Source organism: Tenebrio molitor, chromosome 4 (assembly GCF_963966145.1).
Source record: "Tenebrio molitor chromosome 4, icTenMoli1.1, whole genome shotgun sequence".
In the NCBI taxonomy this organism is placed as follows: domain Eukaryota; kingdom Metazoa; phylum Arthropoda; class Insecta; order Coleoptera; family Tenebrionidae; genus Tenebrio; species Tenebrio molitor.
This window is the reverse complement of record NC_091049.1, coordinates 25,998,156-26,013,367: the sequence shown is the minus strand read 5'-3', so window position 1 is coordinate 26,013,367 and position 15,212 is coordinate 25,998,156. Positions and strand designations below refer to the sequence as shown.

The window sequence follows — 15,212 nt, the reverse complement described above, 5'->3', positions numbered from 1 at the left end:
CGTAGAGTTGCGTTGCTATGACAACGAAACGTTTCACCAGACGATTGTTGGGCGGAGAAATCAGAGCCCCAGCGTTCACAGGCTTCGTTGTAAACGAGATTTTGACGCGCCTCGGCAGTTTTTACTCTTTTAATGTTGAACAAAATTAAAGCCAGTGATTTAAAAAACTTAATTTTGGTGTTTTTACTATAGAAGCGTAAATTGAATTAGAAACTAGCGGTCGACCAGTGCCGAATTGAAATATTGTTCATGAACAGAAATAATGCAAAAACAAAGCTGCATTTACCTGCCGGTTTGATAAAAATAAGAATTCAAATTGCTATAGATCATTTCAAAAATGCAATCACATGCGTTCGAAATGACCTACAATCAGTATCTGACAATTCGCAAAAAACATTCGAATTTGAGATTTTTCTCTTGCGTGAACGGATTTTGATAAATGTCATAACTTGTTAAAACTAAACGTCAAGCTATTTTTAAAGATTTTAAGCGATTAATGAACTACTTTAGTGCCAATTTTAGACACTTTACTGACGATTTTACGTCACTTTACTGATGATTTCGGAAAAAAAAATTTGGATCTCATATGTACAGTGAAAACGTGCTTCCTCATTTCGTGCAATTTTGGAACAGGGATACTATCTGTACTTTATTGAAATAGGGTATTGGTAGCATGTTCGCAACTATGCATGAAGTAACATTGACAAATTTTTGGATGTCATTTCCAAAAGTCAATAATAATGACAATAAAACATGGTACAGTATACTCGTTTTACTATAGACACTTCCAAAACTCAATATTTTGATTGGTTTTTAAACAATTTAAATGATGACAGGTTCGTAATGATGAATTGAATTAACAAAAATTAATACTTATTATCTTATTAACGCATCTGCTGAGTGTTTACTCAACAACCTGCTCAGTCGCATATGCCTACTACGATTTTTTAAACATAACGAAATAAAAATGTCAAAAACTCATTTTTTTCAAATGGCACCCCGTATTTATTATTGCACTGGTCGAAAGCTTTTTTGACAAGCTTTTGAACAATATGAGGTTTGTATAGTCGAGTCTGAAAATCTAGGGTGCTACCCTAAAAACGCTAAATTTGGTGCAATTTTTCCGTTAAAAAGACAATAAAAAAATCTAGTAGGTATAACAAAAGATAATCAATCACACAATATGGTCACTCCATAAAGATGCGACTAAGCACGTTATTGAGTAAACATTTAACAGATGCGGCAAACATTCAGGAAACATACAGCGCCAATTACTTTAATTTATGTGCAACGATTTGGAAGGTACGAATTTTCGAAGCGAGCCCTGCAATTCGAAATTCTGGTACAAAAAGCGCCACTATGGCAGGTGAGTAAAAACGACCTGTATAAATTTGATTCATAATTTAGCATAGAATAACTTTAGTGTTTTTATAATATTGGGACACTCTGTATATATACCGCAATATTTCCCGAATATGCAGTAAAAGCGTAGCTATCATCTAGAAAAAAGAAAAGTTGGTATCTTTAATAACAAACAAGTTATGGGGCTTTTTCCCAACTCTGGGACAGCCTGTATATTCGAGTTTCACAGGACTTTTGATGCATGTTCTTTTATAGACACGCTGTATAAAAATACTATTATTAGACAAACAGAAGTAGATACAGAATTATTAAGGTAGTCGTCATTAAATGTTAAAAACAACAAATAATTCAAAGAATGGATTGGCCACTTACCCTGAGTAAAACAAAACTAAACTCCTCGAATTCTGCTTTTTTGCTTAATTTATATGACAAAGTGAGTGAAAGAGGGGGCATAAATTTAAGAAATCAAATAAACAAGGTTGTCTGCACTTTTTGAGTCGTCATACATATTTTTAGAATCTGCGTCTATTATTGTATTCAATTTGGAGTCGTTTATGGCTACCTATTAAAGCACTCGTAGTTTAATAGATCTCTAAGAAAATTTTTATCATTATTTCAGTGTATTATTGTCATTTACACCAAAAAACTTCCAATATTAATGTTCAAACTCTACTTTTTAACATCTGTTGCAGATGTAGTTGCATCCGTTACCTTGAATTACCAATTAATACAAAATTCTCTAGAATTTGGAAATTTAATGTTTTTTTAAACTAAAACAAGGGTGCAAATTCTAAAAAAATAACATAAAAAACTCGTTTTATAAGGGCATTGGCGCACCCGTTCCATACAAAACTTCCCTACGGCTCGTTTTCTACACTTGGGACTCGTGCGCCAAATCAACCCTTATAAAACTCGTTCTTTAATACATAAATAGTATTATGCAATTTTCTGTAGTTATCCAAACAATAAATTCAAAACTTGCTAATCTTAAGAATTATTCACGTGCCATGTCCATTTTAGATGTTGTTATTGTCAAAAATATACAGGGTCGCTAAAAAGTATGGATACAACTAAATATTTTCAGAACGATTTAACAGAGCTCGTTGATATTTGGCACACGGTTAGAAATATCTGAGATTTTTTTCAATTTTCTAACATCATTTATTTTGAAGAAACAAGGCTGACTTGATTTTTTTTTTTAATGGCACGGGGAGTCAAATTTAATACTTTTGAAGAGTATTTTTTGTGAATTCAGTGATACAGCACATGCCCACATCGCCACCATTTTGAAAATATTTTTAGCATAAAAATTATGTAATTCGCGTTTAAACTTTTTATGATTTTTATTAAAATACATGTATTCTGTTTCAGTTAAATGTCTTATTTTTCCACTTATTATTAACCTTTATTTATTTTTTGGTCAAAGTACAGGCGGCAAAGAATTAAGGATAGCTAAAGACAATATTTCCAACGTTAATTGAATTTTATATTTTTTCAAACTTTATCAATTCGATAATCACTGAATTCACAAAAAATACTCATTTTAAAGATATTAAATTTGACCCCGTGCCATTTAAAAAAAATCAAGTTAGCTTTGTATCTTCAAAATAAATGACAGAAAATTGAAAACAATCTCAGATTATAACTGTGCGTTAAATTTCAACGAGCGTTCTAAAAATATTTAGCTATATCCATAGTCGTTAGCGATTCTGTATATGCGTGAGTACAAATTACAAGTTATAATAAGAGGTTATGATCGCATTTTATTCATGTCTGACCCTTGTTTCCTGTTTGCGTGCAACAAAATTAAGTGTTGTTGTGTCATAAATTCATAATACACAGCATTGTCCTAATTAACGAAAATGAAGCCGTGATTTCTGCTGAGAAAACATTTTCTCATTTTAAGCTCACACTGAGGAAGGCTTAAGCTCTAATGAATTAGTGCAAGAGTACATTTGCACCATGTTCGTGAGACTTCACCAAGAGGTGCTTATGATGTTAACGCCGCAAGCCCTAGACTACCCTGTGGTACACCCCATTAATACATAGTAATTCTCAATTATAGAATTACTTATTTTATTAAATTTATTTTTCCTTGTGTCACCTTCTGTTACAAAGAGGTGTGATCCCATGTAACTCATTAATTAGATTGCATACACATCGCGACGCATTTAACACTCTCACGAATCCGTACCTGTGTCGCAAACGCAAGTGAGTTAAATTAAATCATTCAAATTTGTAATTCGCACCACAGTGTTTAGATGGTTGACAACTTTTGTCATGAAAGCAAGGTTGCAAAAGCGGCAACCTCTAGTTAGGCAACTTGCCAAGTGCAACTTCATTTCGGGAGTTATTAAATTAAAATTCAGTCTAATAGTAATGGTTGCGTTGCTTTCCTAATTAATTGGACAGCGGCATTGCGAGAATTTTATTTGTCATTATTTAAAGTTATGTGACCTACGTATAAAGATGTCCCAGAAAACTTTATAACTCGGTCTCTTTTGCTGTCGACACATGCATATTTTCTATGGGGAGGCAGTTCTGAGGCAGGCTGTGTATACAGAGTGGCGAAAAATTATGGATACAGCCAAATATCTTTGCATATTAAACAAAAATTACCTAAACTTGTGTAAAATAATTATTTTTAAATGTTGCATTTAAATGAAAAAGAGCGTACAGAAATCCTGATGATGGTTAGATATGGCGATAGAAGACGAAGTTGTGCTGAAATCGCAACTCTGACTTACAACAAGTCGAAGTCATCGACGAAGTTCTCGAGAAGCTTCGTCAAGAACCTTCACTCATTAGCTCTGTTAAATCTAATCTGGGGCACACCGAATCTACTTCTGGCATATGTTCAATCATGAAGGCTGTATTCGCAATAGAATCGGATGTTCTCACTCCAAACCTTCAATTCAAGAAAGCCAAAAAAAGAATGGTAGGGATAGAGAAAGGGAGACTTATACCGATGAGGAAGAACACGTTTCTCGAAGTACACGATATGGTTATTGAGATTAATAATTTCGAATTTGAAGGGAGTGACGGTCATTTGATACTGGAACGTTTTGTCAGCAAGAAATCGGAAGAGAGAGAAGTGATGGATGATGCTCCAAGACTAGTTTATGTCAGCGGACGCACGGAAGAAGCAGTTATTAGTACAACTTTGGAACGTTTGAATCGAAAACAAGTGAATCATTCAAGAATGGAAAAAAAATTGAAAAAAAGACACTTAGAAACTCTATAAATATGCAATAAAGGATATTCATAAAAAAATTTCAAACGTAATTTTTTCCTTCATTAGAGCTCACATTTTGGAAATTAGCAATGAACCTTGAACTTTCACTCCCCATTGTTGTCCGAAAACTACATTTTCCAAATTGCATTAGGTATTCAACATTCAAAAATTATTGATTCTTGTCTGTAATTCTTGCGAAGATTATTAGTAAGACTTCGTAAATTCTCGCTGACAATTGTGTAATTTAAGTAGTGAAGTAAGTGTTGAGTTAAATAAACAAGTTCAAATTTAACATATTTAATTGGTCATCCATTGTGAGCCTCAACCACCACAAAAATTGGATCATCCATTGTGAACAAAGTCATCACAAAACATCTGGAATTGTAACGATTTTCAAGTGCAGTTTCATAATATCTTTTCGTTACTACGAACCGCGCTTACGAGTTAACTGACGTAATACCAGAAACATGTCATTACATATTTCAACAGTCCTCTCATCAACTGTCTTCCACTATTCAATCGTTGCAATGTTGACATATTTTTGACGATTTTAGAACGATCGAGGTTAATAGTAGTTTATTTAACTACTTCGTGTGTAAATTGGGCTGTTTACGGCATGAGTGGGTCAGTTTAAAACGCGAGTGAAACGAGTACCATAACGAGTCCAAATTACACACGGACGAGTTAAATACAAAGTTTTTTGTTCGACGAGCACCCTTAATGCTACCTTAATTAAAAAGGTAATTTTACGTACACCCATGCGGACAAGAAGTAACTTTTCTTCGGACGCAATTTTCAGGGCATGCACCGTGGCGCCATCTGTTGGTCTGTTTAGTAAATTAACAACGAATGCGACAAAACCGAGTAAACCACAAATGAATATTTGACAGTTAAATTTAACCACAGTATTTTATTTCCCCGAAAATGTGTTGTATCGTTTATTTCTGGTGCTTATTTGGTGCATAATAAGAAAATGAACGTTCATATAATCGATAGCAACATACAACAGCCAAAGTGATGTCTGATGTCTAATACGCCGCCGGACATCGCAGATGATAATCACAGTAATTGTCCTGTAACCATAAATTATATAACTCGGACGAAAAACATGCACTTTTTGGCCTTGATACACAAAATCAATTATTTATTTTATACAAAACAGTTTGTAGGTTCTTTTTTTTCACATGTTTATTTGCATATTTATTTTCAATCATTTTGTTAATATGTATAATATTGTTAATATTTAAATATAATGTATAAATATAATTGACGTAAGTTAAATCTTAAGCTTTAGATATCATCCACACATGCTATTAATTTATTGATGTCTTTAATTAGCCCCGATTGTTTCAATATGGTAACATGATCGCCATCGACCGTGGCAACTTGTACGGAATGCTCGAAAACCATCGACAAATGGTAATCTTCGTCTTCGTTAACTATGGGATACTTGGCCTTGAACAAGTAAGCTTTCGACCGAAATTTTTCGTGGCAAAACTCGTAATTTAAGGCGGCTTTGAACCGCTTATGGAGTGCGACCATAGCTTGTTTATCCAGTTTTTGTCGATTGACAACCTCCGAAGGTATTAACGTCAAGGCTAGATCGCACCTCTCGTCCAAGTCTGAACACATCAAAAACTTTTCCTGAAACAACACCATGTAGACCAGAAACTAAGTGTAGGTCAATAATACCCTGTACGGGGCCAGCAAATCCACCGGTATTAACACCGCCAAAATTTTGTACACGAGATTGGTTTGGAACTCAGCTTCGGTTTCGCCCGGAACAAAATTTAACATACTCGACCGCAGATATGTCGGTGAACCATCGATTGCAACCACTTTGCCACTGTAACCTTTATTCTCTAACAAACTAAGAACTTCTAGAGAGATTGAAACTCCGAAAGAGTAGCCGATTAAAGTTAACGCTTCATTTTTGGATATATTTTCCTCGATGTGCTAAAAAATGAATGTTCATAATTGTCAAATAAAATACGCCAACTAACTGGAAGACTCGTTTTTGCAATTTCTTCTATTGAAATTTCGGGCTCCTGATAGCTATACTGCACTCCCAAAACTCGAGCATGAAGACTTTTTACGAGGCCGTCAAGAAGTGTAAAGACTCCTTCAATTCCGGGAAAGACTAAAACCGTTTGCCCCTCATTGCCTTGCCCTTCACAGGAGAGTCTCACAATCGGTCTACGATCGGCTTGTTTGTCCGGTATGAACTGGATTAGCAAGTTGGTGCCTTGTTGCGTTTTGTTCAGACTCTTCTCTTCGTCAACTTTCTTCTTCTCTGACTCGATTTCCGTCAACCTGAAATGACGGTATAATCATCGAGAGTACCACAAGTGTGAAGCTGTTACTTTGCAAAACTCAAGCTCCTGACGTCTTTTGTGGTGACGTAAATCTCAAACTCATTTTCCAAAAGTTGGATTATCTCAGTGCCCATCATCGAGTCCATCCCCATCTCAGCCAGCGTCGCATGTTGACTCACGGTCTTGATGTCCTTGATGCCCAAGACGTTGGCAACAGCTTCCACGGCGCTAGTCGCACCGTGACCCTTGTTGCGCTTCTCTGCGACCAACATGCTGGCAACAATCGGATTGTCTTGCTTCAGGAACCTATCCAACACTTCCAGACAATTCGAGATCTTCTGTTGGAGAGTACCACCGATCACCAGTTGCTTGTTCTCCTTCTGCATCTTGGCAACAAGTCCCACCTTGAACAACAACAGTCAAAACTGCTCACGTTTAATTGGGCCAAACGAACGTCTCCGATGGCGCCCCACTGGATCGCCAAAGCTGGAAATCCGTCGCGTTTTCTTCTCTCACAGATCCTCTCCATGATCGAGTTGGCCATGCCGTAGTTTGTCTGACCGGCGTTGCCACGACCGCAAGAAACCGAAGAGAAGATGACGAAATATCTAAAGCAAATAATAACCACCTGGGAAGCTCAGTTCTCAGTACTGACCTCAAATGTGGACAGATCTCGCGAGTTATTTGATCCAGATAGGTGGTGGTTCGAGCTTTGGGAGCCAAAGACAGGCGGAAAGAATCTTCGGTTTGGTCCTCCAAGAGCGCATCTTTAAGAATAACAGCTAGATTGAAGATGGCGTCAATGGAACCCAGTTCGGTAGCTTCCCGGATCAACTCAAGACAGCCTTGCTTGGTTGTGACGTCTCGTGTCGAAATTTCAACCTCAACGCCGTAAGACCTCCAAAGTCTGGAGAAAGTTAGATGAAGATTCTCAAAATCATAAACTTACCTTATCTTTTGGGCTTGATACCCTGTTTTTACTCCCGATCTGGAGACAAGTACCAGTTTTCGGGCTTCTCTCAAGATCAGCCAATCGGCCAATTCCAAACCGACTCCTCCCAACCCCCCAATGATGACGTAAGACTTGGACAAGGCGCAGTTGAATCTATGAAATTACACTAATTAGTACTTCAGGTTAAGCTGAAGGAAATGTCTTTGAACCCCTTTTATCACAGTACTCACCTCGGAAGCGCTGGAAATAATCTTTTGGGTCCAACACCTCTCACATCTCCTTCGTCCCTCACTTTCACCAACACCTTCCCTATGTGCTTCCCAGTGGTCATGTATTTGAACGCCGGCAACAGTTCGTCTCTGGTGAACACGACCCTCGGTAAGGGCTTAACGTACCCATCGTGAATACCTTTGTATAAAGCGTCGACAAGTTTCACTTTTAATTCCTGCGAGTTTTTGAAGATCCGGTCCAACATGATTCCATGGTAGCTCGCTCCTCGTTCCAGCAAGAGAAGACTGAGACTCGAGTCGTTCGCAAGGTCGAACTTTCCAATTTCTAAGAAGCGTCCGCCGCGCGCCAAGCATCTCACCGATGCTCTGAGCTTATCTTCGCTCAAAGAATTCAACACGGCGTCAACACCGCGATCGTTCGTACCGGTTTTAATCATTTCCTCGAAAGAGGTATCGCGAGAGTTGCCGATGTGACTTTCAGGAATCTGGGGGTAGTTCTTTCGAAGATAGTCTCGCTTGTCTTGAGTCCCGACGGTGACGTAGATTTCGAACTGGTGGTGGAGACAGACGTTCAAAGCCGCGAGACCGATTCCGCCGGTACCGGAGTGGATTAAGACGGTACTGTTGGGTTTGAGGTCTACGGCCTGTGAGGCAAGTGGGTTAAAAGGCATATTCTTAGTTTGAAAGTGTCACCAAAAGCAAAGCATATATCACTGTGGAGTAAACAGCGGGGATGGTGACTGCGTCTTCCAAGCTCCACGACTCGGGTACCTCCCACAAGAACTGAGAATCACCTCTGACATAAGTTGCTAGCGCACGACTGTTAACAACTCCCATGACTCGGCGTCCCCTTTAATAAAAAAAATTGTAGGAACTTGCGATATCTGCTTGGAAAGTTACTTCGGATCTAATCCGGCGAACTCGATACCAATCAGACACTCTTGTTCGATGCGGTCGCTAGTGATAGCTTCGGCGCTGATGCGGCCCGAGGCCAGCATAATATCCCTGAAGTTGATAGCGGAGTAGCAATTCTGCAAGGGAATGCGAAGTCATCATCGCCAAATAAAATAAACTGCACTGACATAGATGAGGACTTGAGTTTCGGGGAGTCGGGAGTCGTCAATGGGCTGCCCTTCCAACCATCTCATGCTCGACAAGTCTCCCTTTGCTGAAACGTCTCCGAAACAATGCTCACATTCCACTTCTTGCAGCTCTTCCAACAGCAAGTGTCTGTAAGTCCCCCACTTCCCCGATTTGTAAATGTTTATGGCAAGATTTTTCCTCAATTGATCTCCATAGAAAGGTACTTGAGGGTCGAAATCTGGCGCCTCGTCCATCATGAAGAAACACTTGACCTTGTGTCCCTCCGGCTCCCTCCTGAGACAGTTAACCAATCCCATTAAACCATCAGGTTCGCGATTTTGACCGTAAACGACGACATTCGCTTCAGATTTTACAAAGTTTTGCAACTGAGACAACCACTCGGAGTTGTTCGATAAAACCTCGACAAATTTCGTGTCAATTTTTTCTTCAGACTTCTTAAAAAGAATCAATTTCTCTTTGGCCGTTTTGTACTCGGTGACAACTTCGATATTGCCCAAATCAGAGATCTCAAATTCGACTTCTTCTCTAGTCAAGACAAAACCTTTAGGGTGAAGAGCGTTCAGTACCTGTTTTAATGAAGTGGGGTTTTGTAGAAGTTTAGTGGCGATGATCAAAAGCAAGTTGCTCTCAGGAGTTAGAACGAATTGTTCGATTTTGACACCAGGAATCGGGTCCAAGTCAATTTTGGTGGAGATTATTAGATCGGGATTGACGACAGGGATGTCGTCTAGAACTTTGCAAACCAGAGGCAAAAGAAGTTCATCAGAACCTTCCAGAAGTTCCATCGCTTTGAATTGAGTTTCTAGACTATTCTCGAGGATGATTTGAATGTTGACTCTTATCAGCTGGGTCAATTCGAGCCACTCCTGATTCGGGACGAACTCATATTTCTCCAAAACTGGCTCCAAACGAGGTTTTTTCTTTGAAATAGACCTCGCTGTAAGCCCACGAATTTCAATTCCGCCAGATCTGCGTAAAAATAATTCAAAAATGTCAGGGTGGGCACCAGATCATACTTTATGATGTTGCTCTCCTTGCAGACGTGCACAGGAATAAGCGATTCGTTGTCTTTGAAACTTTCGACTATTTGATGATGTTTCAATGGATCTATTGTTAACTTTTTTATTCCCACAGGAACGTAGAGCAATTTGCTGTCAACTTGAAGAATCTTCATTTGAAGCATCTTATCCATGAAGGTGGTCCAATTGTCCTCCCACTTGACTAGACCGGTGGAGGCACTTATGTCGCATTTCGCAATACCCTTAAACATGCCACTGATAACAATTTATGAAAGAATCTACAAGACATGGTCGGTCTTGCCTGTAGTTGTATCCCCGAAGGTGGAGTTCTTTGTAGATCTCGTCTTGCTCCAAGATTAATGTTGGATCTTCAGTGTTGAGAACATGTGATTCTGAATTAATTTGTTCTTGACTCATATTAAAACAGGGTGTAATTCGACCAGTCACAACAACTGCGTCTTTGTCCATAACTTCAAAATTACCAGTGCCTCTCTGGATAGTGATGATGAGTTTAACAGGAACATTTTTCGGCATCGTTACTGCGCGGATAAATTTGCAGTTTTCGAAAATCACTGGCAAATCGTTCACCAACGATCTCCGACTTTGAGCTAATGTTTGCCATACTAGGTTCAAATATTCCGTGGCAGGTAACAAATTGCGACCTAAAACGTTTCATCAGTAAATTGTTCCATTTGTATAGTCTAACAAACCATCAATCACATGCCCCGCTATGTGCTTGAACTCTTCGTAATTGTTCGAAACACGGTAATCCCTCTGTTCGGCGTCTGACGCAATAAACTCAGTAAACTTGTAAGCGAACCAGTTCTTGTCGTGATCCCACTTGACCATGGGTGAGATCATGGGAGTGCCTCGACTCACGGGGTACACGATTTCGGGGTACAATTTGTGCAGTTGAGGATTGTAACCGCATTCGTACAATCTACAAGATTTTAAGTGAAAACAAACTCACAATCTGGATGTATGCAGGTACCTTCCCAAAACCTCCAAAAAGTTGACGAGGTTGCCTTCCAAAAGTAAGACGTCTTTGTTGTCTAATTTTTGGTCGGAAACATTTAACACCAACGAATTTTTCGGCATTTTGAGCAACGTCTCATGACTCAAAGAGTGGCCATGCAATTCTAGATTTGGCAAATTCGGGGTTTTACTAAAGTATCGGTCTTGTCTTTTGGGAATTGATTTAAGCAAACCATTGAATTTGGCGATGCCGTCGAAATGGACGTTCGAGGGATCTTGACTGATCTTGTAGGCTGTCAATGCCGTTTCTTCTATGGTGATGAGGTCGTAGTAGTAATTGCTGACTATCTTGCCCCAAGAGTCGCCATACACTGCGGTTGGGATCAGTTCTAAAGATTTCAAGACATCCACGAGCCCGGCTTGCACGACAATGGCACCGAGGATGTTGTTTTCTTGGATTTGATCCTTCAAAATTGTGTCCAAGATGTTGACGTTTTTGGTTGCCAAGATATTATCGATTCTTCAAATAACGTAGACTAGACTGAATCTTCGAAGAAAGATGACAGACTTACCTGGAGATTGTATTCTTGAAAATTGGAAAATGCATAAGACAGGAACCTAGAAGCTTGAAGGAGCGTTCGATTTGACCGAAATAGAAGTATAGAGGTTTGTGTTGAAGTGAAAAGAATTTCGAGGAGGTCCTGAGAGGACCGTTCTTCGAAGCTATTGTGAAGCCTCGATAAATATGATTGGCAAATTTTTTTTTGTAAATTTGATGGAATAGACCCACGTGTTCGGCGTCAAGTTTTCTACTATTGACATCGTTCAGCAGAGACAGAACTGCTTCTTCGGTGCGCCCACTAACGCAGACCAATCTGGGAACGTCATCCTTGGGGACTCCTCTGTCGACTTTCTTCTTTTTGAATCTTTTGAGGATCGTGTGACAGTTATTACCCCCGAAACCAAAATTGTTCACTCCCAGGAGAGCCTCGTCGCCTTCTAACTCTGTTAAATCGAGTACCACTTTCATTCTCCCTTGCTCGAACCCCTCCAAGCCCTCCTTGATCTGTTTCAGGTTGATATTAGGAGCAATAAATCCAGTTTCCATCGCTATCAACACTTTGATGATGGAACAAACCCCAGAAGCTGGTTCTGAGTGACCGATACTCGATTTTACAGATCCTACCAAGAGAGGTTTGTCGCGTTTTCTGGCCAAGGCGTCATCGATCGCTTCGACTTCTTGGGGGTCTCCGACCTGGGTACCCGTCCCGTGGGCCTCCAAGAAGCTGAGTTCGGAAGGGTGGATCTCGCTCTCGTCGTAGATTTCCGTAATGAGTTGCTTCTGCGCTAGAGAAGAAGGGAAAGTGATGCCTTGTTCTTTGAAGCCATCAGAATTGGCTTTGGTGTTAATGATTTGGGCGTAGATCCGGCGCGCGTTCTTTGCTTTTTGGAGAAAGATACTCGCAATGGCCTCACCCCTGCTATAACCGCTAGCGTCTTGGTCGAACACACGACAGACGCCGTCCTTGCTCAGTACTCCCAATCTGAAAAAAAAATCCAACATGAGAAAGCGTTTATTAACGTGTGCAGGTGACAATACCGGAAGAACTGAAGAGTGCCGCCTGGATGTAGGAGGACACTACTGCCGCTGACTATAGCGTTGTCGCATTGTCCACTCCTGATAGCTCTGAACGCCACATCCAAAGCGTTCAGAGAACTACTACATGCTGTGTCCACGTTGCACGCCGGACCTTTCAGTTTCAAAAAGTAACTGATCCTGTGCGCGTTCAGAGACCTCAAGTACCTAAAACACACCAATTCAGTACCGGCAGTACCGCCGTCGAGATCTACCCTGTCATTCCAAATTTCTGCGGTTCTGTAACACTCGTCAGGATGCTGTTCTCCATGTCCGACCAACACGCACCCACGAAGACTCCGGTCCTCGAACCTTCCACCTCCGAGGGATTCATTCCGGCGTCAATGATCGCCTCCACCGCCGTCTCCAATAAAATCCGCATCATGGGGTCCATCATGTTTGCCTGGCGGTGGTGCACCCCGAAGTATCCGACATCTAAGTGGTTGATATTGCGCATTTTAGCACTCCTTTGCGGAACCTCCGGATGGTCCAATTTCCAGCGTCGGTCGTCATCGTTCACCATGTCTGTTTTACTGAAGAGGTTGTCGCGAAATTCGTGGATGTTTCTGGAATCCGGAAGGCGACCGGACATGCCGGAAATGACCACTTCTTCGCCCGGAGGGGCGGAAGAGAGCCATCGGCTGTACTCGAAACTGAGTTCGCCGGATCTGGCGTGAGGTTGACTCGCGTCCATCTGTAGCGTAGCTCGATACTTGTCTGACAAAACTGTTAAAATTTTTGGAAAGCAAATTGAGAACTTATTATCAACTAAGATACAAAAGTTATTATTAAATGGCCTAAAATATGTACGAATTCGTTTACAAAATGCTTAAAAATGAAGGAGTATAACTAAAACAAATATTCACAAGAAAGTTAATTAAAAAAATGAAATATCATGAATAATTTCCTAAAGTTTCAGATTTGACACGTCTTGACTTTGCCAGCCGTACTACATCTGTATACTATGGCGTAAAACTAATAGAAAATTTCTTCAATGAAAAATATGTTGAAAGGTCTGACGAAGACACAGCGAAGATGGAAAGACAGTGTTGAAGTAAATGGGACAATGATATCATGGATGACTATGTCTGGGCTTTATTACGAGACAACTGAAGAAAGAAGATGAGTTAGATTTCTTCAATCCTAAACGACATCCTCTATTTAATTTTGTAAGTAAAACATTTATAATATTTTGCATCAGAATTGTCATAAATTCATTAAAATACTATACAAACAAAAATAGATACAAAATGATTAAAGTAGTCATTAAATGTTAAAAACAACCATTTATTCAAAGAATAGCTTGGCCACTTACCCTGCTTACCCAAGTAAAACTAAACTAAACTCGAATTCTGCTTTTTTGCTTAATTTATATGGCAAAATGAGTGAAAGGGGGGGCATAAATTTAAGAAATTTAATAAGCAAGGTTGTCTGCACCTTTTGAGTCGTAACTAATACATATTTATGCAATTTTCTGTAATTTTCCAACCAATAAATTCAAAACGTGCCAATCTTCAGACTTCTACAAACAATTCACGTAGATGTTGTTATTGCCAAATATATGCAGGGTCGCTAAAAAGTATCGATACAACTAAATATTTTCAGAACGATTTAGCAGAGCTCGTTGATATTTGGCACACGGTTAGAAATATTTAAGTTCTATCATCTGAGATTTTTTTCAATTTTTTTATTTTGAAGATACAAGGCTGACTTGATTTTTTTAAATAGCACGGTGAGTCAAATTTAATACTTTTGAAGAGAGTATCTCTTGTGAATTCTGTGATGTAGGTAACACATGCCCATATCGCCGCCATTTTGAAAACCTTTTTAGCATAAAAATTAAGTAATTCGCGTTTAAACTTTTTATGATTTTTATTAAAATATACTCTTATTTTTAGACTTACTGTTTATTAACATTTATTTATTTTTTGGTCAAAGTATAGGTGGCAAAGAACTAACGACAGCTAAAGAGAACATTTCCGAGTCTAAATTTTATATTTTTTCAAACTTATCAGTTCGTTAATTTTTTGTAAAGTTTCGATCAAAATAAGCTATGCATGTGTTACATAACTGAATTCACAAAATAATACCAATTTAAATGATAATACAAAATTATGATTGCATTTTATTCATACCTGACCTTTACTTCCTGTTTACGTACAACAAAATTAAGTCATAATACATAAGTGTTGTTGCGTCATAAATCATAATACACAAAGGATTGTTTTAATTAACGAAAAGATTTTCTCATTTTAATCTCACACTAAGGAAGGAACAGCAAAAGCTAGAAAGGACAGGAGTATTGCTTAAGCTCTAATGAATTAGTGCAAGAAACCATTTGCACCATGTTCGTGAGACTTCACCAAGAGGCGCTTATAATGTTA

General features: G+C 39.1%; 1 protein-coding gene across 2 annotated transcripts in view; it reads right to left on the bottom strand.

Moving 5' to 3' along the window:
- The window catches only part of LOC138127685 (fatty acid synthase-like), a 37,064-nt gene extending 22,889 nt beyond the window's left edge, over positions 1-14,175 (bottom strand). Inside the window, exons 1-18 of one of the 2 annotated variants that reach the window (XM_069043743.1) lie at positions 13,044-14,173; positions 12,793-12,996; positions 11,765-12,736; positions 11,209-11,712; positions 10,928-11,157; positions 10,519-10,879; positions 10,215-10,472; positions 9,177-10,167; positions 8,995-9,125; positions 8,788-8,944; positions 8,095-8,738; positions 7,862-8,017; positions 7,568-7,819; positions 7,367-7,520; positions 6,961-7,316; positions 6,601-6,910; positions 6,290-6,553; positions 5,750-6,241 (exon numbers count right to left, since the gene is read on the bottom strand). In XM_069043743.1, the coding sequence (XP_068899844.1) occupies positions 5,888-6,241; positions 6,290-6,553; positions 6,601-6,910; positions 6,961-7,316; positions 7,367-7,520; positions 7,568-7,819; positions 7,862-8,017; positions 8,095-8,738; positions 8,788-8,944; positions 8,995-9,125; positions 9,177-10,167; positions 10,215-10,472; positions 10,519-10,879; positions 10,928-11,157; positions 11,209-11,712; positions 11,765-12,736; positions 12,793-12,996; positions 13,044-13,522 (6,777 nt within the window). In that variant the 5' untranslated portion in view covers positions 13,523-14,173 and the 3' untranslated portion in view covers positions 5,750-5,887. Of the gene's footprint in view, positions 1-5,749; positions 6,242-6,289; positions 6,554-6,600; positions 6,911-6,960; positions 7,317-7,366; positions 7,521-7,567; positions 7,820-7,861; positions 8,018-8,094; positions 8,739-8,787; positions 8,945-8,994; positions 9,126-9,176; positions 10,168-10,214; positions 10,473-10,518; positions 10,880-10,927; positions 11,158-11,208; positions 11,713-11,764; positions 12,737-12,792; positions 12,997-13,043 lie in introns of those variants that run through there. The other variant, XM_069043744.1, reaches the window with a different exon arrangement.
- Between the last annotated feature and the right edge of the window lie 1,037 nt (positions 14,176-15,212).